Here is a 26,384-nt window from a genome sequence, read left to right on the forward strand (position 1 = left end):
AAGATATAGGAGGCCCTAAATGAATACTTTTCATCAGTGTTCACAAAGGAGAGGGGCCATGTTGTTGAGGATAGTGCAATACAGGCTGGTAGGCTGGAGGAGATAGATATTCGGAAAGAAGTTGTGTTAGAAAGTTTGAGAAGCCTGAAGATAGAGAAGTCCCCTGGGCCTGAGGGGATATATCCTAGGATTCTTTGGGAGGCGAGGGATGAGATTGCAGAGCCTTTGGCTTTGATCTTTTATGTCCTGTCTACAGGAATAGTGCCAGAGGACTGGAGAGAGGCGAATGTTGTCCCCTTGTTCAAGAAAGTGAATAGGTATAACCCTGGGAATTATAGGCCGGTTAGTCTCACTTCGGTCATAGGTAAATTATTGGAAAGGATCCTGGGGGATAGGATTTATGATCATTTGGAAATATACAGCTTAATCCAGGATAGTCAGCACGGATTTCTGAGGGGTAAGTCTTGCCTCATAAGTTTGATTGTATTCTTTGAGGAGGTGACTAAGTACGTAGATGAAGGTAGAGCAGTTGATTTAGTATACATGGATTTTAGTAAAGCATTTGATCAGGTGCCCCGTGGTCGGCTCATGAAGAAAGTAAGGAGGTGTGGGACAGGGGGAAATTTGGCCAATTGGATAAGTAACTGGTTGTCACATAGAAGACAGAGGGTGGTGGGAGATGGTAAATTTTCATCCTGGAGCCCAGTCACCAGCGGTATACCACAGGGATCAGTGCTGGGTCCTCTGCTATTTGTGATTTTTTTATCAATGACTTGGATGATGGAGTTGAAGATTGGGTTAGTAAATTCGCTGATGACACCAAGATTGGGGGAGTAGTGTATAATGTGGAGGGCTGTTGTAGGCTGCAAAGAGACATTGATAGGATGCAGAGCTGGCTGAAAAGTGACAGATGGAGTTTAACCCTGATAAGTGTGAGGTGATTCATTTTGGTAGGACAAATTTTAATGCGGATTACAGGGTTAACGGCAGGGTTCTGAAGAATGTGGAGGAGCAGAGAGATCTCGGAGTTCATGTCCATAGATCTCTGAAAGTTGCCACCCAAGTGGTAGAGCCGTGAAGAAAGCCTATAGTGTTAGCATTTATTAACAGGGAGCTTGAGTTTAAGAGCCACGGGGTTATGCTGCAACTGTACAAGACCTTGGTTAGACCACATTTGGAGTATTGTGTGCAGTTCTGGTCACCTCATTATAGGATGGATGTGGAAGCATTGGAAAAGGTGCAAAGGAGATTTACTAGGATGCTGCCTGGATTGGAGGGTAGGTCTTATGAGGAAAGGTTGAGGGAGCTAGGGCTTTTCTCATTGGAGCGAAGGAGGATGAATGTGATTTAATTGAGGTGCATAAGATGATGAGAGGGATAGAGTGGACGTTCAGCGACTTTTCCCTCGGGTGGATGTAGCTGTCACAAGGGGACATAACTATAAGTTTCATGGTGGAAGATATAGGAGGTATGTCAGAGGTAGGTTCTTTACTCAGCGTGGTTGGGGCGTGGAACGCACTCCCAGCTATGGTAGTGGAGTCGGACACTTTAGCAAATTTCAAGCGGTTATTGGCTAGGCATATGGAGTGCACTAGAATGATTGAGAGTAGGTTGATTTGATCTTAGTTTCAGAATAGTTCGGCACATTGTGGGCCGAAGGGCCTGTACTGTGCTGTACAGTTCTATGTACTCTAATTTAAAGCTGGCACAGGCATAATTAGTTGAATGTCTGGGTCAGTTCTGGAATGACGGGGAGAAACTGGGCTGGAATCTCCGGTCTCCCAGCCGCGTGTTTTTTGACGGCGAGCTGTGCGCTGACGGCATTCTCTGTTCCCACCGCTTATCAATGAGATTTCCCAATGTAACCATCCACGGCGCCGGAAAACCCACAAGTGGGAGTGCGCTGTTGGCGGGAAGAGAATTCTGACAGCGAAGAATAATAATAATCTTTATTAGTGTCACAAATAGGCTCACATTAACACTGCAATGAAGTTACTGTGAAAATCCCCTAGTCGCCACATTCCGGTGCCTGTTCAGGCACACCGAGGGAGAATTCAGAATGTCCAATTCACCTGACAAGCACGTGTTTTGGGACTTGTGGGAAGAAACCGGAGCACCCGGAGCAAACCCACACGGACACGAGGAGAACGTGCAGATTCCGCACAGACAGTGACCCAAGCTGGGAATCGAACCTGCAGCCCTGTGAGTTGTGGAGCAACAGTGCTAACCACTGTGCTACTATTCCCAGCCCTGGAGAAGGTCCTGCCGTTTCAGGGTGAGAAGTTAGGCCGAGGTACGTTCTACCCTCTCAAGCCCTTGTGAAAGACCCGACGGCCACTGTTCTGAAGACGAGCAGGGGTGTTTCCTCCCGCGTCACTGCCAACGTTGATCCCTCAACCACTCGTACAGAAGAACACCCGGTCGTTATCACATCACCTTGCTGTGGGTGGGATCATGCTGTGCTGAAATGACCTGTCAGGTTTGTGGCATCGCAACAGTGATTACCCTTCAAAAAGACTTCACTGGTGGTAAAGAACTTTGGGACATCCTGAATTCTGAAAGGCGCTACATGGACACAGGTTTACTCTTTCAACAATCACTCGTCTGGATCAGCAACATCCTTCTGAACCACAAATTTAATCAATAATTCAGAATGCAGATAGGGCTTTAAACTGCACAGTGAGTGGCAGCGCCCGTGTGAGAGGGAATTTGGATAGTTGAAGAGGACGAACGAGGCGATAGTGCAGGTTTGCAACGCGGGTAACAATAATCAGGATGTGACAGGAAGGGACATAGTGTGCACAAACATACGGGGCACGATTCAACCAAAACATTTTGTCATTTTGGAATGTTTGGTGGGATGTTTCTCACTGGCTTTTTGGGTGAGATCCACACCGCTATTCACCCACATTTCAGTCAGTTTCTTTGGGCCTTGAGGAGTTGGCCCAGTCAAGCCAACACTCAAACTCAACATTTTCTCAACACTGGGAATCTGACCTCAGCGGGCAGAGATCGGGCCGCCATTTTGAAAAGGTTCCCTGATCTCCAAGTGAGCTTGAGGAGCCCCCACATCCTCCACCCATGGGAAATTTCACCTCCCCCCTACACACACACACATGGGAATTACCCCAACCCCCCCCCCCCCCCCCCAAGAGAGAAAACCCCAATATGGGTCACTAATGGCCCCCCCTTTGCAGGCCTCTCCACTTATTTCCGGCCCCCCTCCTTCAGAACCCCCAGTGTAACCCCCCCCTCCCCCTAAACCTTCACGAGGTCCCTTCATACCTGCCCTAACCACCTGTTTCATGGGCATGGCTCCCCTTCAGGCCCTGACCCATGGCAGTGCCACTTGGGCACATTGGCGGTGCCAGGGTGATGGTGCCATGGTGAAATACTGTCAGTGTCCAAGTGCCAGAGGGAGAGCAAGGCCACCACCCTGTCCTGGTCCCCGACCACCCAGGGGTCTCCAATGCCTTGGGAAACTCCCCAATTGCCTTCAGGCCTGGTCCATGTTTGTATGGATCAGTGCTTATCAGTACTAAATAGTGCCTGGTCCAGGCCTCGTTGGGGAGGAGGTTAGGTCCTGGGCTCCGGGAGAATCTGCCGCTACCATAGTTAAATGAGTTAGACAGATCGATAAGGGAGTTCAGAAATACTGGCGGGCAGGCAGCCAAATGGAGTTTGTCACAATTAGATCAGCCACGAATGAATTGGAGGGGCAGAGTGGCCTCCTGCTGTGCTATGTTTGTGGAGCAGTTTGATGGCCCAGTGGTTCAATGCATTGTCCACAGGTTTTTTCCCAACTCCGTGCTGTGTTAGGTGATTAAGTGGTTTGGGAGTTAGGTTACTGCATTGTGAACACTCTGAATTTCCCTCTTTCCCATTCGTTATCTTTACAAATGAATAGAACAGGGGACACTGGATAACACACCTGCAGATCACACCAAGCCTCTGTGATTTCAGGACTATTTCCGGCTGACAAACTGTCACGTGTTCTATTCCCTGATCTGTGGCACTTCTGGACAAAGTAATATTTAATCCTGGGTAAGAATAGTCAATTCCATAATTTGTCAAATGAGGCAGCTCAAATCTCAATCCCCCAAATCACCCATTGACCTCAACAATTTACACCTCCCCTCACTCGGATGTACATCTCTCAATTGGGGTACTTTGACAAGGACTGGCTCAACTTGGAATAAATGGTCGCTCAGAACTTGAACCGTGTGATGGCAATAGAACCATGGAATGCCTACAGTGCTGAAGGAGGCCATTCGGCCCATCGAGTCTGCACTGTGCGGAGTCTGCATGTCCTCCCCGTGTGTGCGTGGGTTTCCTCCGGGTGCTCCGGTTTCCTCCCACAGTCCAAAGATGTGTGGGTTAGGTGGATTGGCCATGCTAAATTGCGCGTAGTGTCCTGTAAGGTTGGGGGGGGGGGGGGGGGGGGGGGGGGGGTTTGTTGGGTTACGGGTATAGGGTGGAAATGTGGGTTTGAGTAGGGTGATCATTGCTCGGCACAACATCGAGGGCCGAAGGGCCTGTTCTGTGCTGTACTGTTCTATGTTCTATGACCCTCTGAAAGAGCACCCCACCTAGGCCCCCTCCCCCGCCCTATCCCGTAACCCCACCTAACCTGCACATCTTTGGACCGTGGGAGGAAACCGGAGCACCCGGAGGAAACCCACGCAGACATGGGGAGAGCGTGCAAACTCCACACAGACAGTGACCCAGCTGGGAATCGAACCTGGGTCCCTGGCGCTGTGAGGCAGCACTACTGACCACCGTGCCACCCGTATAAGTGAGGGGAACATTGGAATTTTGCTAGGACACAGACAGGGGGTGCAGGGCTTTGACACTGGGCTGTGTGGGGCGCACGCACCTCCTAATGACTGGGTAAAGAGGTAGCATAGACACGATGGGCCGAATGGGCTGCTCCTGTGCTGTGTCTGCTGGTTGGTTCCTGGTCTTTCTGCTTGTCCAGGGTGCAACTTCTGGGGTGGAGAATGGAGAACACAGACCTCAGTTCAGCTGAAGAGGCCATTCAGCCCATAGAGCCTGTTCCATCCTTCTGTGGGATCATGGTCACTCAGTGACCTAACTCTATATGTCCACTTTTGCCCCATTTCTCTTCATACCGTTAGATACTGGAGATCCATCAATCTCAGACTTAAATTTAACTAATGATGTAGGATCAACGGCCATTTGTGGAAGAGTTTCATGCTTTTACCGCTCCTTTGTATGTAGAAGTGTTCCTCATTTCACTCAAAATTTCAACCCCTATTCGTAGACTCGTCAAATGTGGGGAGAAGGGGCAGCAAGGTGGCGCAGTGGTTAGCACTGCTGCCGTACGGCGCCGAGGTCCCGGGTTCGATCCCCGGCTCTGGGTCACTGTCCGTGTGGAGTTTGCACATTCTCCCCGTGTCTGCGTGGGTTTCGCCCCCACAGCCCAAAGATGTGCAGCGTAGGTGGATTGGCCACGCTAAATTGCCCCTTAATTGGAAAAAATTGGGTACTCTAAATTTAATTTAAAAAACAGTGGGAGATTATTCAGCAGTGAGAGTCACACACAGATAGTGCCCCCCATCACCACCTCCACTGGACACTGGCACTGGAGCAGCCACCACACTGCGTCACAGTAGCACAAGGGAAGCAGGTGGATCTTCAATGAGGAACATTACACAAGATGATAGGTCACTTGTTAATCTCCAGCCGTTTACAGAGAGCAATGTCTTGCCCATCAGAATCTCATTGCTGCTTCTGAAACCGGTGTCAAAACAATGGATCAAAAAAAACATCACAAAGTTCACTGAGTCACAAAGGAGCTAAACATGGAAGATAATGTCTCGGTTACATCTTCATCTCGTCACCGGTAAAACTCTGCGGAAACACACAACGGCCGAGATATCTTTCCAAAGTGTTTCTGGTCAGGTTCTTCTCCCCGTTCTCTGCCACACACGTGGCCGGGAGTGAGTGTGATGTTTGTGACACTGGGGAATGTTCCATTTAACTGAGCGTCTCGCTCATGTTTCCAGTCTGGGAATGACCATTCGGCCCCATTTGACCCTATTCTTTCCATCACCCATATTGCAGCCTTTGGCTGTTCCTTTCATGACCGTAGCCACCTCCTTCCTGGGCTACAGGTTTCAGTTGCTGTTGATCTGGGTGAAGGCAGACGTCCGAAACCTATACCCCCATCCACGTGCCCCTGTCAGAAACCCGCTTGCCAGCTCTGAGACACGGGGCCAGGACCAGCGTGCTGTGTGCACGGGAATCGCCGAATCCCATCTCAGGTTAGGTTACACACCAGATTTAAATACTATTTACAGGCGTTGGTCTGGCAGGCATTAATCTCAATGCAACCAGGGGGATCTTGCTGTGCACAAACTGGCTGGACTACACGGACGTTGTACATCACAACAGTGACTGTGTTTCAAAAGCGCTGGAGGGGCCCGAAAGCATTTTATGACATCCAATGGGAGGTGGATGTATCTTCAGCTCCTTTGCCGAGGGCTGTGGGGCAGACTGTTCATTCCGAATAAACAGACACAGTTGGTTTTTGGGATGGGATTTCTTCCTTCTGGAATTCTGGTCCTTGCCGAGTTGTCTGAACTCAGCCGGTGTGAGGGCGATGGGTTCGGATGGGAAAATCACGTCTCCTGTCACTGGTGAGGAGAGGGAAACCGGGTTCCCACATCCTACCCAACGGATGTTGCAGGACAGGACGTGATGCCTGCCCTAGTCGATCTGCCTACCAATACTCACAGCTTCAGCTCACACGCTAAGTGCGAGTGGATTAATGGAGGATGCTGGAGTGGGGTGGGAGGGGGGGAATTGAACGTCAGTGGCAGTGCGGGTGGGAGGGGGGTTGAAGGTCAGTGACAGTGAGGGTGGGAGGGGGGTTGAAGGTCAGTGACAGTGAGGGTGGGAGGGGGGGTTGAAGGTCAGTGACGGGGGTTGAAGGTCATTGATAGTGGGGGGGAATTAACGGTCATTGATAATGGGGATGGGGTTGAAGGTCACTGAGAGTGGGGGAGGGAGTAGAAGGTCATAGACAGTTGCGTGGAGCACATGGGGTCAATAAGCTATTGGCTAGAGATTCAAATGAACCCCAATTGATGAACAAGTTGAGAAACAAATTAAATCTGGCGACTCCCCGTGTCCACAGGCCGGTGCCGACCTCATTGTCTGTATCTCTTTAGTGATTCGATATAATCAAAGTTTTTGTGCAAGAAGAGGATTTGGTCAATGTCCTCTGGCAGCAGAGCTGACCTGGCCTGCTCTGGGATGCTATTGGAACAGAAGAACGCGGTGGTAGCCGACACAGAGGTGGCAGGAATGGCCAGGTACTGCCTGGCCAGGTTGGCCACCACCGGGAATCGATGCTCGTTGTTTTTCCACCACTCGAAGGGGTTGGTGTTGCGTTTACGCAGGGGCTCGGCCAGGTAACTCTCCAGCTGCTGGTGAATCTCTGGCATGCGCTCAGTGGGGTCTTCGCCGAACAGGAGGTCGTACTCACACTGGCTGGGTCGGTGGCTCCCCTTGCGGTCCCGGTGCTTGCCGCCCAGCTCGTGTTCTCTGGCACTGTGCTCGTCTGAGGAGGAGCTGGATGAGTGAGACTGAGGACTGACCACAGCACTGGACAGCATGTTCTTCACCTTATTGTGGACCTTGTCACGCGTGTCCGCACTCAGGAAGCGCAGGTCCTTGAATCGTGGATCTAAAAAGGATGCCACAATGGCCGGACTCTCCATCATTACATCGTCATCAGGGAGGTGCCAACGTTTAGCTATCTCGGTCCTGATCTTTGCACTCACTGTCCGGACGATACAGCCTGGGTCACCGTGGTGATGCCTGAGGGCTGTTATCACCCCATGAAGACAGGGGACCAAGGAGGACACAGAGGCATTCTGCTCCTCACTGAGGAAAGACGATGCTACTTTCAAAGTCTTCAGGATGGGCAGTAATCCTGCAGGAGTTTCCACTGGTGATCAGAGAGGTTTTGGACAGTCAGACTCCCAGCTCGATCCTCCTCCAGCACCATGCTCACTGCCCAGCGCAGCTCCAACAGTCTCTCACACATGTCGAAGGTGCTGCTCCAGCGAGTGGCAGAGTCCATGACCAGTGCCAGCCTCTCTTTGTTCATTTCTGCCAGCTTGGCGCCCAGTTCGGCATTTGCCCGGGGGCTGTGCACAAAGTGGTTGACGATGCGTCGAGCGACGCTCAGCGTGTGCTGCACCTGCTCCACCTGCAGCCCCAGTTTGATGCACAGCTGCAGCATGCGGCCAGCGCAACAGAGACTGGACCAGCCAAAGCGCTCCTGCAGCAGGCGGGCGCTGCTCAGGAGGCCGCTCGCGCTGTCGTGCACCACGCAGCTCACCGCTTTGCAGGAGACACCAAACTCGCCGGCGACGGTGTAGAGCACCTCCCCGACATAATCTGGCGCTGGGTTGTACTGGGGGGTGGTCTTGAGAACACAGCGGGCCAAGCGCCAGCGACAGTCAATGAAATGGCCCACGATGGTCAGGTAGGTCTGTTTGCCCTGGGACGCCCAGGTATCTGTGGAGAGAGTCAGAGATGGGACTGAGTGTAGATGGTGCTCCAGCTGTAACTTGGCGATGGTGTATTTGTGTCTCAGGTTAGTGGCTAAAAGGGTGCTTGATGGTATTTTATAACTTGGCTCCAGGAAGCTAAGCAGCCTCTTAAAGCCCTCGTTATTGATGACAGAGAGAGGCTGCAAGTCCCGGAAAACCATTCCCAGAATCAGGTCACTGATCACCTCCTCTCTTTTCTCTGAGCAAGGTCTGGCGTCGTGCAGGACCAGTTGGGAGATGCTCACTGGCTTGTTCTTCTTCACTTCGGGCTCTTGCCCCATGGACTCAGAGGACGAGGACCCCTCGTCGTGGGACTGCCGGAGGTCGAGCTCACTGAGGTTGTGTTTGCGTCTCAGATGCTCACGCAAGGCTGGTCATGCTGTTGTGGTAACACAGCTGCTTCCGACAGAGGCTGCATTCCACGCAGCGCTCGTTCAGCTTCTTGAAGAACTCCCACGTCGTCTGCGAGCTTTCCTGGCAGCTCACAGGCGAGGCTCGTTTGTAGCTCAGCTCATTTCCCTTCCTCCTTCTGGAACCCACACTCCCATCCCTGGCCAGGTGATAGGATCGCAAAACCATGGAGAGCTCGTCTGCAAATAATACAAAAACATTCAGGGCACCCAGTTCATTTAATCAGACCATAACTCAGAATGTACAGCACAGAGCCAGCCCATCAGACAACAGATCTGTACTGATGTTCATGGTCAAGTCTCCTCCCTCGGGGCAGCACGGTGGCACAGTGGTTAGCATTGCTGCCTATGGCACTGAGGACCCGAGTTTGAATCCCAGCCCCGGGTCACTGTCCGTGTGGAGTTTGCACATTCTCCCTGTGTTTGCGTGGGTTTCACCCCCACAACCCAAAGATGTGCAGGGTAGGTGGATTGGCCACGCTAAATTGCTCCTTAATTGGAAAAAATAATTGGGTACTCTAAATTTCTTTTTTTTTAAAACTCTCCTCCCTCGACTTCTACCTCACCCTATCCTTCTATTCCTTTCCACCTCATGTGTTTATCCAGCTTACCCTTATATGTCTCAAAACTTTACCTCCAATCATTCCCTGTGGGAGCGAGTCCCACATTCTCCCCACTCCCCGTGGGAGTGAGTCCCACATTCTCCCCACTCCCCGTGGGAGCGAGTCCCACATTCTCCCCACTCCCTGTGGGAGCGAGTCCCACATTCTCCCACTCCCTGTGGGAGCGAGTCCCACATTCTCCCCACTCCCCGTGGGAGTGAGTCCCACATTCTCCCCACTCCCCGTGGGAGCGAGTCCCACATTCTCCCCACATCCCCGTGGGAGCGAGTCCCACATTCTCCCCACTCCCCGTGGGAGCGAGTCCCATAGTCTCCACACTCCCCGTGGGAGCGAGTCCCACATTCTCCCCACTCCCTGTGGGAGCGAGTCCCACATTCTCCCCACTCCCTGTGGGAGCGAGTACTGACAGAGTTCATTAGCACTGGCTAATTTTGATCTAAGATTCCACACTATATTGTGACTGTACCTTCAGCTAATGCAGTGCAGGATTCGGCAACCCCAGCAAAGGGGTAGATTTCCTGGTCCTCATCGGACTCCAGTTGAGCTGCACACTCTCGCAGCATCTCGGATATCCTCTTACTGCTGTGTGCCGGCAGGGTTACCTTCAGGGAGAGAGGGATGGAACAACATTACAGTATTAGCTTTTTCGAAGCCTGTCCTGTGATGATAAGAATTTGGCTAAAGAGTCCACACATTCCCATCTCAGAGCTGGCACTGATACACGGATAAGGAAGCTCGGTGGGGGTTGGGTGGGTGTGTGTGTGGGGGGGGGGGGGGGGGGGGGGGGGGTTTGAGGTGCACTGGGAGGAGGAAAGGGATGTTGGGCGGCATTGTCATTTTTATTATTTGTTGAGCTACACGGACCAGATGTTCACAAACTCCATCCCGGGTTGGCTGAACTCAGTGGGAAACCAGCCAAGCTGCTGAAACTCGCAATAGGAGGCTGGAGAGGAGGAACCACAGTGAGGGGAGGGGGAGGGAGAGGGAAGGGGAGGGGGAGGGAGGGGAAAGGGAGGGGAGGGAGCAGTGAAAGGCACTAAAAGACAAACAACTTGTTCGTAACTCGAGCCTTTGACACAATCACAAGGAGCTCCTCACAGGTATTTAGAAATCAATATTTCACCCTGACCCACAACTGGGGGTAATTAGGGCAGCTGGCAGTTTGAAGAAATGGTAGAATTTGAGGAGAAACTGTGAATTAGGGCAGCACGGTAGCATTGTGCAATTGCTTCACAGCTCCAGGGCCCCAGGTTCGATTCCGGTTTGGGTCACTGTGTGTGCGGAGTCTGCACATCCTCCCCGTATGTGCGTGGGTTTCCTCCGGGTTCTCCGGTTTCCTCCCACAGTCCAAAGATGTGCGGTTAGGTGGATTGGCCATGCTAAATTGCCCTTAGTGTTGGGTGGGGTTACTGGGTTGTGGGGTTACTGGGTTATGGGGATAGGCTGGAGTTGTTGACCTTGGGTAGAGTACTCTTTCCATGAGCCGGCGCAGACTCGATGGGCCGAATGGCCTCCTTCTGCACTGTAAATTCTGTGAATTCTATGAATTGGGGATTGTACGTGGACAGGGTCACATCTCCTAATGTCACCTTCCAAAGGGAAGAAGAACTTACAGGACTGTCTATCCCAATAAGTTGTGTGATTTTTGGAGTCCTGTCCTTGATGGTCAGAATGGCGGGGGTCCGCTCAACCCTGCTGTCTCCCTGCACCTTGTTGTGGTCAGTCAGCTCCTCTGTGAAGTGGATGCGGTGATTCCTCTCCAGGTGCAGCCGCAGCACAGTGCCACTGCCAGACGTGACCAGCTCTTTGCTGCAGATGTTGCACACGATGGTCTTATCATCCCTCCGAGTTACATATTTCCAGAGCTCACTGGCCCGGGGCATCCCCGAGCCTCCGTGACTCCGCATCAGCTCCGGCCGGCCTGACTGCAATACAACAGGGAGATGGGTCACATCAGGTCCTCTCCAGCCTGCCACTCCCTCACCCTCCCCCACCCACCATGCCTCCCCCAGCCCTCACACACCCTCCCTCCCTCCCCCACTCACCACCCCTCCATCCCTCACACCCCCCCCATCCTTCACACCCCCATCCCTCACACCCCCCATCCCTCACAACCCCCCTCCATCCTTCACACCCCCCTCCATCCTTCACATCCCCCCAACCCTCACAACCCCTCCATCCCTCACACCCCCATCCCTCACACCCCCCATCCCTCACAACCCCCCCCATCCTTCACATCCCCCCAACCCTCACATCCCCCTCCATCCCTCACAACCCCCCCTCCATCCTCAGACACCCCTCCATCCCGCACACCCCCCTCCATCCTTCACATCCCCCTCCATCCCTCGCACCCCCCCAACCCTCACATCCCCCTCCATCCCTCGCATCCCCCCCATCCCTCACACCCCCCCATCCCTCACACCCCCCCATCCCTCACACCCCCCTATCCCTCACACCCCCCATCCCTCACAACCCCCTCTCCATCCTTCACATCCCCCCCAACCCTCACACCCCCCCCTCCATCCCTCACCCCTCTCCATCCCTCACCCCTCTCCATCCCTCACCCCTCTCCATCCCTCAGACACCCCCCTCCATCCCTCACCCCCCTCCATCCCTCGCACGCCCCCTCCATCCCTCGCACGCCCCCTCCATCCCTCGCACCCCCCTCCATCCCTCGCACCCCCTCCATCCCTCACCCCCCTCCCTCCATCCCTCACCCCCCTCCATCCCACACCCCCCCTCCATCCCTCACACCCCCCGCTCCATCCCACCCCCCTCCATCCCTTACAGCCCCGCTCCATCCCTCACACCCTCCCCATCCCTCACACCCCCCTCCATCCCTCACAACCCCTTCCATCCCTCACACCACCCCCCCATCCCTCACACCACCCCCCCATCCCTCACCCCTACATACCTCACCCCTCCATCCCTCATACCCCCCCATTCCCTCACACCCCCCCCCCATCCCATCCCTCACACCCCCACCCCCCACTCACTCTCTTCTCCCTCACTCACCCCCCTCCATCCCTCACACCCCCCCTCCATCCCTCACACCCCACCTCCATCCCTCACACCCCACCTCCATCCCTCACACCCCACCTCCATCCCTCACACACCGCCCTCCATCCCTCACACCCCCCATCCCTCACACCCCCTCATTCCCTCACACCCCCTCATTCCCTCACACCCCCTCATTCCCTCACACCCCCCATCCCTCACACCCCCACCCCCCATCCCTCCAACCCCCCCATTCCCTCACACGCCCCCATCCCTCACACCCCCACCCCCAATCACTCACACCCCCACATCACTCACACCCCCACCCCCATCACTCACACCCCCATCCCTCACACCCCCACTCACTCTCTTCTCCTTCCCTCCATCCCACACCCCCCCTCCATCCCACCCCCTTCCATCCCACACCCCCCTCCATCCCACACCCCCCTCCATCCCACACCCCCCCTCAATCCCACACGCCCCCCCTCCATCCCCCCCCCCCCTCCATCCCACCCCCTTTCCATCCCACACCCCCCTCCATCCCACACCCCCCCTCCATACCAACCCCCCATCCCGCACCCCCCCTCCATCCAACACCCCCCCTCCATCCCACACACACCCCCTCCATCCCACCCCCGCTCCATCACACCCCCAGCTCCATCCCTCACTCACTCTCCCCTCCATCCCTCACTCACCCTCCCCTCCATCCCTCACTCACCCCCCCCTCCATCCCTCACCCCCCCCCCTCACCCCTTCCATCCCTCCCCCCCTTCATCCCTCACCCCCCCTCCATCCGTCACTCCCCCCCCTCCATCCGTCACTCCCCCCTCCTCCATCCCTCACCCCCCCTCCCTCACCCCCCCTTCATCCCTCACCCCCCCTCCATCCGTCACTCCCCCCCCTCCATCCGTCACTCCCCCCCCTCCATCCGTCACTCCCCCCCTCCATCCCTCTCACCCCCCCGTCCCTCTCACCCCCCTCCATCTTTCACCCCACTCCATCCCTCACCCCACTCCATCCCTCACACCCCCCTCCATCCCTCACCCCCCCTCCATCCCTCATCCCTCACCCCCCCCATCCCTCACCCCCCCCCCCCTCCCCCTCACACACCCCCTCCATCCCTCACACCCCCCTCCATCCCCACCCCCCCCTCCATCCCTCACCCCCCCTCCATCCCCCCCCCTCCATCCATCCTTCACCCCCCTCCATCCCTCACACACCCCTCCATCCCGCACACCTCCCTCCATCCCTCACACCCCCCTCCCACCCCTCACACCCCCCTCCACCCCTCACACCCCCCTCCATTCCTCACACCCCCCCCTCCATCCCTCACACCCCTCCCCGCTCCATCCCTCACACCCCCCCTCTCCATCCCTCACACCCTCCCCCTCTCCATCCCTCACACCCTCCCCCTCTCCATCCCTCACACCCCCCCGTCTCCATCCCTCACACCCCCCCTCTCATCCCTCACACCCCCCCCCCCCTCTCCATCCCTCACACCCCCCCCTCTCCATCCCTCACACCCCCCCTCTCCATCCCTCACACCCCCCCTCTCCATCCCTCACACCCCCCCCCTCTCCGTCCCTCACACCCCCCCTCTCCATCCCGCCACCCCCCCCCTCCATCCCTCACCCCCCCCCCTCCCATCCCTCACCCCCCCCCCTCTCCATCCCTCACCCCTCTCCATCCCTCACCCCTCTCCATCCCTCACCCCTCTCCATCCCTCACCCCTCTCCATCCCTCACCCCTCTCCATCCCTCACCCCTCTCCATCCCTCACACCCCCTCACCCCCCCTCTCCATCCCTCACACAGGGAAACCCCCCTCTTCCATCCCTCACACCCCCCTTCACTCCATCCCGTCACACCCCCCCCTCTCCTCCATCACACCCACTCATCCATCCCTCACAACCTCACAACCCCCCCTCTCCCATCCCTCACCCCCACCCCTCTCCATCCCTCACCCCTCTCCATCCCTCACCCCTCTCCATCCCTCACCCCTCTCCATCCCTCACCCCCCCTCTCCATCCCTCACCCCCCCCCCTCCTCCGTCCCTCACTCCCCCCCCCTCCGTCCCTCACCCCCCCCCCTCTCCGTCCCTCACACCCCCCCTCCATCCCTCACACCACCAACCCCAATCCCCCCCTCAACACCCACCACCCCCATCCCTCACACCACCACCCCCCCATCCCTCACACCACCACCACCCCCATCCCTCACACCACACCCCCCCTCACACACACACCCCCCCTCTCCGTCCCTCACACCCCCCCTCTCCGTCCCTCACACCACCCCCCCATCCCTCACACCACCACCCCCATCCCTCACACACACCCCCCCCTCACACACACACCCCCCCTCTCCATCCCTCACACCCCCCCCCTCCCCACACCCCCCCCTCCATCCCTCACACCCCCCTCCATCCCTCACACCCCCCCTCCATCCCTCACCCCCCCCTCCATCCCTCACACCCCCCCCCCTCCCTCACACCCCCCCCCTCCATCCCCCACCCCCCCCTCCATCCCTCACACCCCCCCCCCATCCCTCACACTCTCCCCCCCCCATCCCTCACACCCCCCCCTCCATCCCTCACACACCCCCCTCCATCCCTCCACCCCCCCCTCCATCCCTCACACCCCCCCCTCCATCCTCACACCCCCCCCTCCGCCCTCCACCCCCCCCTCCATCCCTCACACCCCCCCCTCCATCCCTCACACCCCCCCCATCCCTCACACCTCTCCATCCCTCACCCCCCCCTCCATCCCTCACACCCCCCCCTCCATCCCTCCACACACCCCCCCCTCCATCCCTCACACCCCCCCTCCATCCCTCACACCCCCTCTCCATCCCTCACACCCCCCCTCCATCCCTCACACCCCCCCTCCATCCCTCACACCCCCCCCCCCACCCCCACACCCCCCCCTCCATCCCTCACCCCCCCCCCCCTCCATCCCTCACACCCCCCCCTCCATCCCTCACACCCCCCCCCCTCCATCCCTCACACACCCCCCCCTCCATCCCTCACACCCCCCCCTCCATCCCTCACACCCCCCCCCCCCCTCCATCCCTCACACCCCCCCCTCCATCCCTCCACACCCCCCCCTCCCATCCCTCACACCCCCCCCCTCCATCCCTCACACCCCCCCTCCATCCCTCACACCCCCCCCTCCATCCCTCACACCCCCCTCCATCCCTCACCCCCCCTCCATCCCTCACACCCCCCCTCCATCCCTCACCCCTCTCCATCCCTCACCCCCCTCCATCCCTCACACCCCCCCTCCATCCCTCACACCCCCCCCTCCATCCCTCACACCCCCCTCCATCCCTCACACCCCCCCCTCCATCCCTCACACCCCCCCCTCCATCCCTCACACCCCCCCTCCATCCCTCACACCCCCCCCCCATCCCTCACCCCTCTCTCCATCCCTCACACCCCCCCCCATCCCTCACCCCTCTCTCCATCCCTCACACCACACCCCCCGCATCCTGTCACTCACTCTCTTCTTCCCTCCAGCCTCCCTCAGTCACTATCTCTCGGTTGTCACGGAAACGCGGCTCGAGGTTCCCGGAAGCGGCTCCGCAGCAACAGGAAGTGACGCAGATTTGGGGCCTGTCTGTATCTAAGCCCCGCCCCCGGTCTCCACGGAAACGCGGCCTGGTTCCGCTCGGAGCCTCACTCCAGCCCGGCCCGCGGGTGAGTTTCCCCCGGATCCGGCCCCGTACCTCCGGGAATTATCCTCAGTACCTCTGGGGTTGGGTCTGGGTGGTCAGTTAGGCTCAGTACCTCTGGGGTCTGGGAGGTCAGTTAGGCTCAGTACCTCTGGGGTCTGGGAGGTCAGTTAGCCTCAGTACCCCTGGGGTTGGGTCTGGGTGGTCAGTTAGCCTCAGTACCCCTGGGGTCTGGGAGGTCAGTTAGCCTCAGTACCTCTGGGAGGTCTGTTAGCCTCAGTACCTCTGGGAGGTCAGATAGCCTCTGTACCCCTGGGGTTCGGTCTGGGTGGTCAGTTAGCCTCAGTACCCCTGGGGTTGGGTCTGGGAGGTCAGTTAGCCTCAGTACCCCTGGGGTCTGGGAGGTCAGTTAGCCTCAGTACCCCTGGGGTTGGGTCTGGGAGGTCAGTTAGCCTCAGTACCCCTGGGGTTGGGTCTGGGTGGTCAGTTGCTGGACCCAATGCCAATAGTTCACCAATGACTCTGGCTGCACAGAATTGGGCATGATGCCCCATCCAGTCAAGTATCATATTCGCCCTCTTTGTCCTGCTTGATCACCCTGATTGGGGCATTTGCTTGATTGGGAGGGGGTTAAACTCTGTCTGGGTGGGGTAAACACTGGGGTGGGGTAAACACTGGGGTGGGGTAAACACTGGGGTGGGGTAAACACTGGGGTGGGGTAAACTCTGTCTGGGTGGGGTAAACTCTGTCTGGGTGGGGTAAACACTGTCTGGGTGGGGTAAACACTGGGGTGGGGTAAACACTGGGGTGGGGTAAATACTATCTGGGGTGGGGTAAATACTATCTGGGGTGGGGTAAATACTATCTGGGGTGGGGTAAATACTATCTGGGGGGGGGTAAATACTGTCGGGGGGTACATACTGTCGGGGGGGGGTAAATACTGTCGGGGGGGTAAATACTGTCGGGGGGGGGGGTAAATACTGTCGGGGGGGTAAATACTGTCGGGGGGGTAAATACTGTCGGGGGGTAAATACTGTCGGGGGGGTAAATACTGTCGGGGGGGGTAAATACTGTCGGGGGGGGGTAAATACTGTCGGGGGGGTAAATACTGTCGGGGGGGTAAATACTGTCGGGGGGGTAAATACTGTCGGGGGGGTAAATACTGTCGGGGGGGTAAATACTGTCGGGGGGGGTAAATACTGTCGGGGGGGTAAATACTGTCGGGGGGGGGGGTAAATACTGTCGGGGGGGTAAATACTGTCGGGGGGGTGTAAATACTGTCGGGGGGGTTTAAGTACTGTCGGGGGGGTGTAAATACTGTCGGGGGGTGTAAATACTGTCGGGGGTGTAAATACTGTCGGGGGGTGTAAATACTGTCGGGGGGGGGTAAATACTGTCGGGGGGGGGGTAAATACTGTCGGGGGGGGGGTAAATACTGTCGGGGGGGGTGTAAATACTGTCTGGGGGGGTAAATACTGTCTGGGGGGGGGGTAAATACTGTCGGGGGGGGGGGTAAATACTGACTGGCAACCATGGAACCTGCATCCAACAGCTCGGGGAGGAAGGAATTGATTTTAGACTTCCATCAAGAAAAACCCCTCTGGGCAGCACGGTGGCACAGTGGTTAGCATTGCTGCCTACGGCGCTGAGGACCCGGGTTCGAATCCTGGCCCTGGGTCACTGTCCGTGTGGAGTTTGCACGTTCTCCCCGTGTCTGCGTGGGTTTCACCCCCACAACCCAAAGATGTGCAGGTTAGGTGGATTGGCCACGCTGAATTGCCCCTTAATTGGAAAAAAATAATTGGATATGCTAAATTAAAAAAAAACGAAAAACCCCTCTAACTCCTACAAAAAGGGGGGCTGTAAATACCGAGGCGCTGGGTGGGATTTTCCGGTTGCCGACGTTGAAATCGCGTTCGGCGAAATCGGGGACAGTGCCGGTTTTTAGATGCTCCGCCCCCTCCAAAACAGTATAATCGCTGAGTAGGCCGCATGCTGCTGGGACGGCCTCAGGATATCCTCTGAGGCCCTCCCCCCGAAGCTCCGCCCCCGACGGCCCGACTTCCGAAGGCGAGTCGAGTGTACTCTCATTTTCCGGGGACTTGGCGTGGTGGCTGCGGACCGTGTCCAATGCCGCCAGTCGGGTGCAGGGAGTGCAATTCCGCTGGCGAGGGGAGGGGGGGTCTTCAGCAGGGGCTGGGGGTGGCGAAGGGGGCTTCAAGCGACACTATCTGGCAGGCCGGGTCCGTGCCCAGCCGTCGCCGTGCGCATGCGCGGCCATGGACCTGGCCATTCTGCATCCGTATCTGCAGGTAAAGACGGGGGCTTCACGTGGTGCGGCTGCTAGCCCCCCACCGGGTGGAGCATCGGTGTGAGGGCGGCACGACGTTTTGGTCAGAAGACCAGATGCTTCCTCCGGACATAGCTGCAAAATCGGAGAATCCAGCCCACTATTTCTGGGCTTGGCATTCTGGTGAAACTGATTTCCCGAGTTTCTCGTGTCCACATCAGATGAAAGCTTTCCCAAATGCAAGGTTAATCTGGAAAATCAGTTAAAATTGTTACCAGACTCATTATTCACTCTCTCCATCACCGACACACAGGAGCAGCCGTGTGTACCATCCACAAGATGCAGGAACTCACCAAGGTTTCTTAGACAGCACTTTCCAAACCCACGATCACTACCATCTAGAAGGACAAGAGCAGCAGATATCTGGGAACCCCACCACCTGGAGGTTCCCCTCCAAGTCACTCACCATCCTGACTTGGAAATAGGTCTCTGTTCCTTCACTGTCGCTGGGTCAAAATCCTGGAGTCCCTCCCTAACAGCACAGTGGGTGTACCTACATCTCAAGGACTGCAGCGGTTTAAGACGGCTCACCACCACCTTCTCAAGGGGCAACTAGGGATGGGCAATAAATGTTGGCCTCACCAGCAAAGCTTGTATCAGTGTGATAACATTCGAGGCTATGGGCCAAGTGCTGCAAAGTGGGATTAGTATAGCTTTGTTGGTGCAGACTGGATGGGCCAAAGGGCCTCTTCTGTACTGCATGACTCTCTGGACAGGGTAAGTTATTGAACCTGTTTCCATTGCCATCTCAAGCTGAGCGTTCCAAATCATAACTTGCAGCATAAAAATAGTAATAATCTTTATTATTGTCACAAGTAGGCTTACATTAACAGTGCAATGAAGTTACTGTGAAAATCCCCTAGTCGCCACACTCCGGCGCCTGTTCGGGTACACTGAGGGAGAATTCAGAATGTCCAAATTACCTAACAGCACGTCTTTCAGGACTTGTGGGAGGAAACCGGAGCACCCGGAGGAAACCCACGCAGACAATATCCACTTCATCTCTCCCTCTGGTTCTTTGCACTCTGGTTACAGACACCCCTCCTGACGGAAGGTTCCCCTTCTTTACTTTTCAACATCTCCATCAAAGCTCCCCTTAATATTCTCTAAGGAGATAATCCTGGCTTCTCTAATCTTATCGCACTGGTTTGTTTTCGTTGTGTAGGACTGAAAACTACTCTGTTCCCGTGGTGGGGTCAAGGCTGAAGAGATGTTCTCCACAGGTGCGATGAGGACCTGGATGTCATCGTTGAGTTTGGGTGAGAGTTTTATTTGTGTCAGAATCAGAAGAGGGGCAATCAGAAGAAATGGCGGGGCTGGGAGAGGAGGGGGTGGAATAATTAGCAGGGAAGGTGATCGTGTTTGTACAAAAACTGTGTGATGTGCGGGTTGTTTTGGCAGCAACGGCGGCGAGGATTCTGCACGCAGCGAGTGGTTAGGATCGGGAATGCATTGCCAGAGAGTGGGAGGATCCAAAAGGGAACGGGATCATTTTCTGAACAGGAAATCGGCATAGGGCTAAGGGGAGAAGGTGGGGCAGTGGCACCAGCTGATTCAGAGAGCAGCACAGAGAGGACTAAATGTGGGGGGGGGGAAAAGGCTGGCTCATCTTTCAGCTGACATAGTAGGTCAAGTGGCCTCTCTCTGTGTTGTAGACCGTTACGATTTCTATCACACGATGGGCCGAATAGCCTCTGTTGTTCTGGAATTTAGCACTGGGTGGCTAATTGAGTGTTTTCCCCTATTTGTCAGCAAATATGCTGACTTGCTGCCTCTACCCCCTCTCTGCAGCGCTGGGAGAGCGGTGGCAAAAATGTACCCGAGCACTCAGTCCGTCCCCACAGCAGGCCTATGCTGCAGACATCGTCTGTCCAGTGCTAGGTTGGCCAGGCGACAGACCGTTGTGCTTCTCCCTAGTTGATCTCCCATTGATTGCAGAAGGACAACCCCAATCTCTGCTACAGACCCACCCACTCAGCCCCAGTCAGGATGGTGAGTGACTTGGAGGGTGGTTCCCAAGTATCTGCAGCCCTGGTCCCTCTAGTGGTGGTAACAGTTTGGAAGGTGCTGCTGAAGGAGCCTTGGCGAGTTGCTGCAGTGCCTCTTTTAGATGGTGCACACGGCTGCCGCTGATTCTGTGCTGTAATTACAACCTGTTTGCTGACATTAAAGACACTGTGAATGTTTCTGTGCTTCCCTCCAGCAGCCGCAAGACTGCTCAACTCCTCCCCAGCTTCCCATCTTCAGCGGGTTTTCCCACCCAGAGTCACGCTGCCTCCTCCCGTTTCCCAGCAGAACAGCCGGACCATGGCCACCCTCCACCAGATGCACAAGATGGGCAAACCCAAGCGCGCCCCACCCAAGGTAGGCGCCACCTTCGGCCGGCCCCAGCTGAAAGGTGTGGTGCTGAAGACCATGATCCGCAAACCAAAGAAGCCCAACTCGGCCAACCGCAAGTGCGCCCGCGTGCGGCTCAGCAACGGCAAGGAAGCGATCGTCTTCATCCCCGGAGAGGGCCACAATCTCCAGGAACACAACATCGTGCTGGTGGAGGGGGGGCGAACACAGGACCTCCCGGGCGTCAAGTTAAAAGTCGTTCGGGGGAAGTACGACTGCGCTCACGTCCAAAAGAAAAAGTAACGGCTGTGTGTCGCAGGACATTATTGAAATAGTGGCTGGGACTGCGAGTGAATGATTAAAGCTGTTTGAATCCACGTTTGGCAGGATTGCCTTTCTTTATGATTACGCATGTTCCATTCACCTAGAACAGAAAACAGGTCCCCAAACCTTTGTCACCAGTCTTCACAGTGTCATGGCGAGTGGGGGAGGAGGGGGGTGGGGTGCACAGCTGTTAGCCTCAGTACCACTGAGTCGGGTATGGGTGTGTACATGCCAACATTCCTGATCGCTGCCCAGATAACCCTCCCCAGGAAATGCGGGGAATTTACAGTTCCCTCTGAAACTCTCCACATCCTCAACCGTTTACAGTTTCTACAACGGACTTGGATGCAGGGACCAAAGATATTGTCGCTAAATTTGCTGATAATACAGAAAGAGGTAGGAAGGTAAATTGTAAAGAGATGGGGACATGGATAGCTTAAGCGAGTGGGCAGAGGATTGGCAAATGGAGTAAAATGTGAGATGGTCCATTTTGGATTGTCTTTTGAGGAAAGGTTGCAGAGGTCAGGCTTGTATCCGCTGGAGTTTAGAAGATGAAGAGGCGATCATCTTCTTGAAACATGTAAGATCCAGAGGGGTATTGACGGGGTGAATGTGGAGGGGACGTTTCCTCTTGTGGGAGCATCTAGAACTAGGGGGAGTCACCCATTTGAGATTAAGCTGAGAATTATTTTCCCTGAGGAAGAGGAGTCTCTGGAGCTCTCTTCCTCAACAGGCACTGGAAGCAGAATCTTTGAATATTTTTAAGGCAGATCCAGGATTAACACGGGGGTGAAAGGTTATCGGAGGTCGGCGGGAATGTGCGGTTGAGGTTGGAATCAAATCAGTCACGATCTTATTGAATGGCGGAGAAGCCTCGAGAGGCCGATTGGCCTCCTCCTGTCATTAACTTATATATACTCATGTATGTTTTTTTATTCGCTGGGAGGCCGGGGAGGAGAGTTTCTGCAAGGTCCTCCTGCAGAAGCAGCAGGAAAGACCTGGCAAAATGGTCCGCTCTGCCGACGTGGAGACTCGGTCCTTGGGATGAGGGGGGACTCTCACGTGAGGATGACTGTTAGGGACGGGTCAGTCACTGTATAACACAGGTACAGTATTGCTGGATACAGGTCAGTCACTGTATAACACGTACAGTACTGTTGGATACAGGTCAGTCACTGTATAACACAGGTACAGTACTCTTAGGGATGGGTCAGTCACTGTATAACACAGGTACAGTACTCTTAGGGATGGGTCAGTCACTGTATAACAGGTACAGTACTGTTGGATACAGGTCAGTCACTGTATAACAGGTACAGTACTGTTGGATACAGGTCAGTCACTGTATAACAGGTACAGTACTGTTGGATACAGGTCAGTCACTGTATAACAGGTATAGTACTGTTAGGGACGGGTCAGTCACTGTATAACAGGTACAGTAATGCTGGATACAGGTCAGTCACTATAACACTGGGATTCAGTACAGGTCAGTCACTGTATAACACTGGGATTCAGTACAGGTCAGTCACTGTATAACACTGGTATTCAGTACAGGTCTGTCACTGTATAACACTGGGATTCAGTACAGGTCTGTCACTGTATAACACTGGGATTCAGTACAGGTCAGTCACTGTATAACACTGGGATTCAGTACAGGTCTGTCACTGAATAACACTGGGATTCAGTACAGGTCTGTCACTATAACACTGGGATTCAGTACAGGTCTGTCACTGTATAACACTGGGATTCAGTACAGGTCAGTCACTGTATAACACTGGGATTCAGTACAGGTCTGTCACTATAACACTGGGATTCAGTACAGGTCAATCACTGTATAACACTGGGATTCAGTACAGGTCTGTCACTATAACACTGGGATTCAGCACAGGTGTGTCACTGTATAACACTGGGATTCAGCACAGGTCTGTCACTAACACTGGGATTCAGCACAGGTCTGTCACTGAATAACACTGGGATTCAGTACAGGTCTGTCACTGTATAACACTGGGATTCAGTACAGGTCTGTCACTGTATAACACTGGGATTCAGTACAGGTCTGTCACTGTATAACACTGGGATTCAGTACAGGTCTGTCACTAACACTGGGATTCAGTACAGGTCTGTCACTGAATAACACTGGGATTCAGCACAGGTCTGTCACTGAATAACACTGGGATTCAGCACAGGTCTGTCACTGTATAACACTGAGATTCAGTACAGGTCTGTCACTGAATAACACTGGGATTCAGCACAGGTCTGTCACTGTATAACACTGGGATTCAGTACAGGTCTGTCACTGTATAACACTGGGATTCAGTACAGGTCTGTCACTAACACTGGGATTCAGTACAGGTCTGTCACTGTATAACACTGGGATTCAGTACAGGTCTGTCACTGTATAACACTGGGATTCAGTACAGGTCTGTCACTAACACTGGGATTCAGTACAGGTCTGTCACTGTATAACACTGAGATTCAGTACAGGTCTGTCACTGAATAACACTGGGATTCAGCACAGGTCTGTCACTGTATAACACTGGGATTCAGTACAGGTCTGGCACTGTATAACACTGGGATTCAGTACAGGTCTGTCACTGTATAACACGGATTCAGCACAGGTCTGTCACTGTATAACACTGGGATTCAGCACAGATCTGTCACTATAACACTGGGATTCAGCACAGGTCTGTCACTGTATAACACTGGGATTCAGCACAGGTCTGTCACTATAACTGGGATTCAGTACAGGTCTGTCACTGTATAACACTGGGATTCAGTACAGGTCTGTCACTGTATAACACTGGGATTCAGTACAGGTCTGTCACTGAATAACACTGGGATTCAGTACAGGTCTGTCACTGAATAACACTGGGATTCAGTACAGGTCTGTCACTGTATAACACTGGGATTCAGTACAGGTCTGTCACTGTATAACACTGGGATTCAGTACAGGTCTGTCACTGTATAACACTGGGATTCAGTACAGGTCTGTCACTGAATAACATATTCAGTACTGATCTGTAAAACATTGGGAGTCAGTACAAATCAGTCACTGTATAACTGGAATTCAGCACAGGTCTGTCACTGTATAACTGGGATTCAGCATAGGTCTGTCACTATAACATGGGGTTCAGCACTGCTTTGTCACTGATAAACCGGTGCGTACCTGATCTGGCTGCGTGAGGAATCGCCTCACGATTTTCGCAAGACAACTCCCTTTTCCCATCAGAGAAAGGAAAGCTGAGGGCTGTTCACCGTTCCTCTCCTCTTGTCCTCCTCCCCAGAGGGCACCGCCTTTCACCAGCAGGTAGTTCAATAGAAAGGCCAGTAACTCACCAATAACCACCCAGGAGGCCATTTACAGCCTTGACAGGAGACAGGGAATCCGATCCAATCCTGACGCCAATTCTCAGCAAATATGTGCATGAATCCTGAATAACTCGTTTGCTCTTCCCTACCGAGGGCAGAGACCGAGGGTGAGGGCCTGCTGCGAATGGTGGGAAGGCTTGGGTTTCCCACAAAGCCATTCCCTCCTAACCAGTTTGGCAATTTATACAATTATTCAAACAGTTTCTTTAAACAGAAATGAACAAATATTTTACGGTGAAGGATTGGGCTGGGAGGCATTCCCTTTGTACACTGCTTGTCTGAAAGTGTATAATGGGAATGCAAGGGCGTTAGCACTGCTGCTTCACGGCGCCGAGGTCCCAGGTTCGATCCCGGCTCTGGGTCACTGTCCGTGTGGAGTTTGCAAATTCTCCCCGTGTCTGCGTGGGTTTCACCCCCACAACCCAAAGATGTGCAGGGTAGGTGGATTGCCTACGCTAAATTGCCCCTTAATTGGAAAAAATGAATTGGGTACTCTAAATTTATTTTTAAAAATAAAGGGAATGCGCTTTCCCTTTACAACTAACTTCAGGCCAGAAAACTTGGTCTTTAAAATTTATTTTAAAAACCTTGCTGATTAGATCACCTGCTCCATTTACAGTCAGAAGCAACAACTGCCACTCCAGGTGAAGGGAGGAGAGGATTGAGCTCAGTCAGGGGGTCAACGCCTTCAGGGAAATGCACAAAATAAAATGTTTATCTCTCCTGATCAGGGACATGTCAGGGCCCAGGTGTGAAGCGTCTGTCCTCCTTGCCGTGACTAATCTTGCTTTTATTCCCCTTTATTTGCTCCTCCGACTCCAGCTTCCTGCCAGTGGAGACTGCTTTTACCTATACTACTTAGTGGAGTGAAACTGCTCCATATCCTGCGCTGGTTACCTACTGACAGATCTCCCATGGCATTGCTTGTGCATAGTCGCAGGTTGTGGTATCTGGCCGTTGGCCTAGCAACAAGCTGTATTTATTTAGTCACATCGTAAAATGTCCCAATGCACTTTGGAGGAGTGTGAGCAAACAAAAATAAAGCTCTAAATGCATATTCAGGGCTCAGTGAGGTCAGTCAGAGAGCAATTGTAATTATTTGTAAATTTCTGGGAGCCAATCAGCAGCTGGGCTTTTTCTAGCGTATATTCTGGAGCACTAGGTGGAAATGTTTTTGGGGTAGACATTTTGGCAAGCAATCCCCGATCACTGGCCCTGGTTACAGAGGAAACTCAAGAAGAGAAATGGACAATCTTCCTCCAAAGTTACTGCGGGAAAGGGAGTGAATTTGTGTGAAAATCCCAGGCCTTTGTGTGAGTGTGTGTGGTTATAATAGAGGTCTCGCTCTTGCTAAGAACTATGGGTGAACCCTATCGTAGATATCATGGAATTTACAGTGCAGAAGGAGGCCATTCGGCTCATAAGAGTCTGCACCGGCTCTTGGAAAGAGTACCCTACCTAAACCCACACCTCCACCCTATCCCTGCAACCGAGCAACCCCAACTAACCCAAGGGCAATTTAGCATGGCCAATCCACCTAGCCTGCACATCTTTGGACTGTGGGAGGATAATGGAGCACCTGGAGGAAACACAGGGAGAACATGCAGACTCCGCACAGACAGTGACCCAAGCCGGAATCAAACCTGGGATCCTGGCGCTGTGAAGCAACAATGCTAACCACTGTGATAACGTACTGCTCCTCCATTATGATGATTCTTGACC

The 26,384-nt window shown here is 54.5% G+C and overlaps 2 protein-coding genes across 3 annotated transcripts; one reads left to right on the forward strand and one right to left on the reverse strand.

Annotated features, from left to right (window-relative positions):
* Positions 1-6,496: 6,496 nt before the first annotated feature.
* On the reverse strand, positions 6,497-16,392 carry LOC119957871 (E3 SUMO-protein ligase ZBED1-like). Its single transcript, XM_038786036.1, is given in 6 exon segments — positions 6,497-7,960; positions 7,963-8,956; positions 8,958-9,178; positions 10,088-10,223; positions 11,235-11,546; positions 16,114-16,392. Coding segments are annotated over 5 exon segments (2,430 nt in total). The 5' UTR covers positions 11,529-11,546; positions 16,114-16,392; the 3' UTR covers positions 6,497-7,175.
* On the forward strand, positions 16,203-21,349 carry mrps12 (mitochondrial ribosomal protein S12). 2 transcript variants are annotated; one of them, XM_038786037.1, is made up of 3 exons: positions 16,203-16,310; positions 19,801-19,894; positions 20,839-21,349. In XM_038786037.1, the coding sequence occupies exons 2-3, from the start codon at positions 19,846-19,848 to the stop codon at positions 21,273-21,275; spliced, it is 486 nt and encodes a 161-aa protein (XP_038641965.1). In that variant the 5' UTR covers positions 16,203-16,310; positions 19,801-19,845; the 3' UTR covers positions 21,276-21,349. The 2 variants fall into 2 exon arrangements, with proteins under 2 accessions (XP_038641965.1, XP_038641966.1); XM_038786038.1 differs by having other exon boundaries at positions 20,842-21,349.
* The last annotated feature ends 5,035 nt before the right edge of the window (positions 21,350-26,384 follow it).

This window comes from Scyliorhinus canicula, chromosome 27, assembly GCF_902713615.1.
Source record: "Scyliorhinus canicula chromosome 27, sScyCan1.1, whole genome shotgun sequence".
NCBI classification, from domain to species: domain Eukaryota; kingdom Metazoa; phylum Chordata; class Chondrichthyes; order Carcharhiniformes; family Scyliorhinidae; genus Scyliorhinus; species Scyliorhinus canicula.

What these genes read in the sequence shown, in the direction of transcription:
- mrps12 (XM_038786037.1), top strand. Translation starts at nt 19,846, where the DNA reads ATGTTCTCCACAGGTGCGATGAGGACCTGGATGTCATCGTTGAGTTTG. An exon ending in GATGTCATCGTTGAGTTTGG is followed by an intron (nt 19,895 to 20,838) that starts GTGAGAGTTTTA and finishes GCTTCCCTCCAG; the next exon opens with CAGCCGCAAGACTGCTCAAC.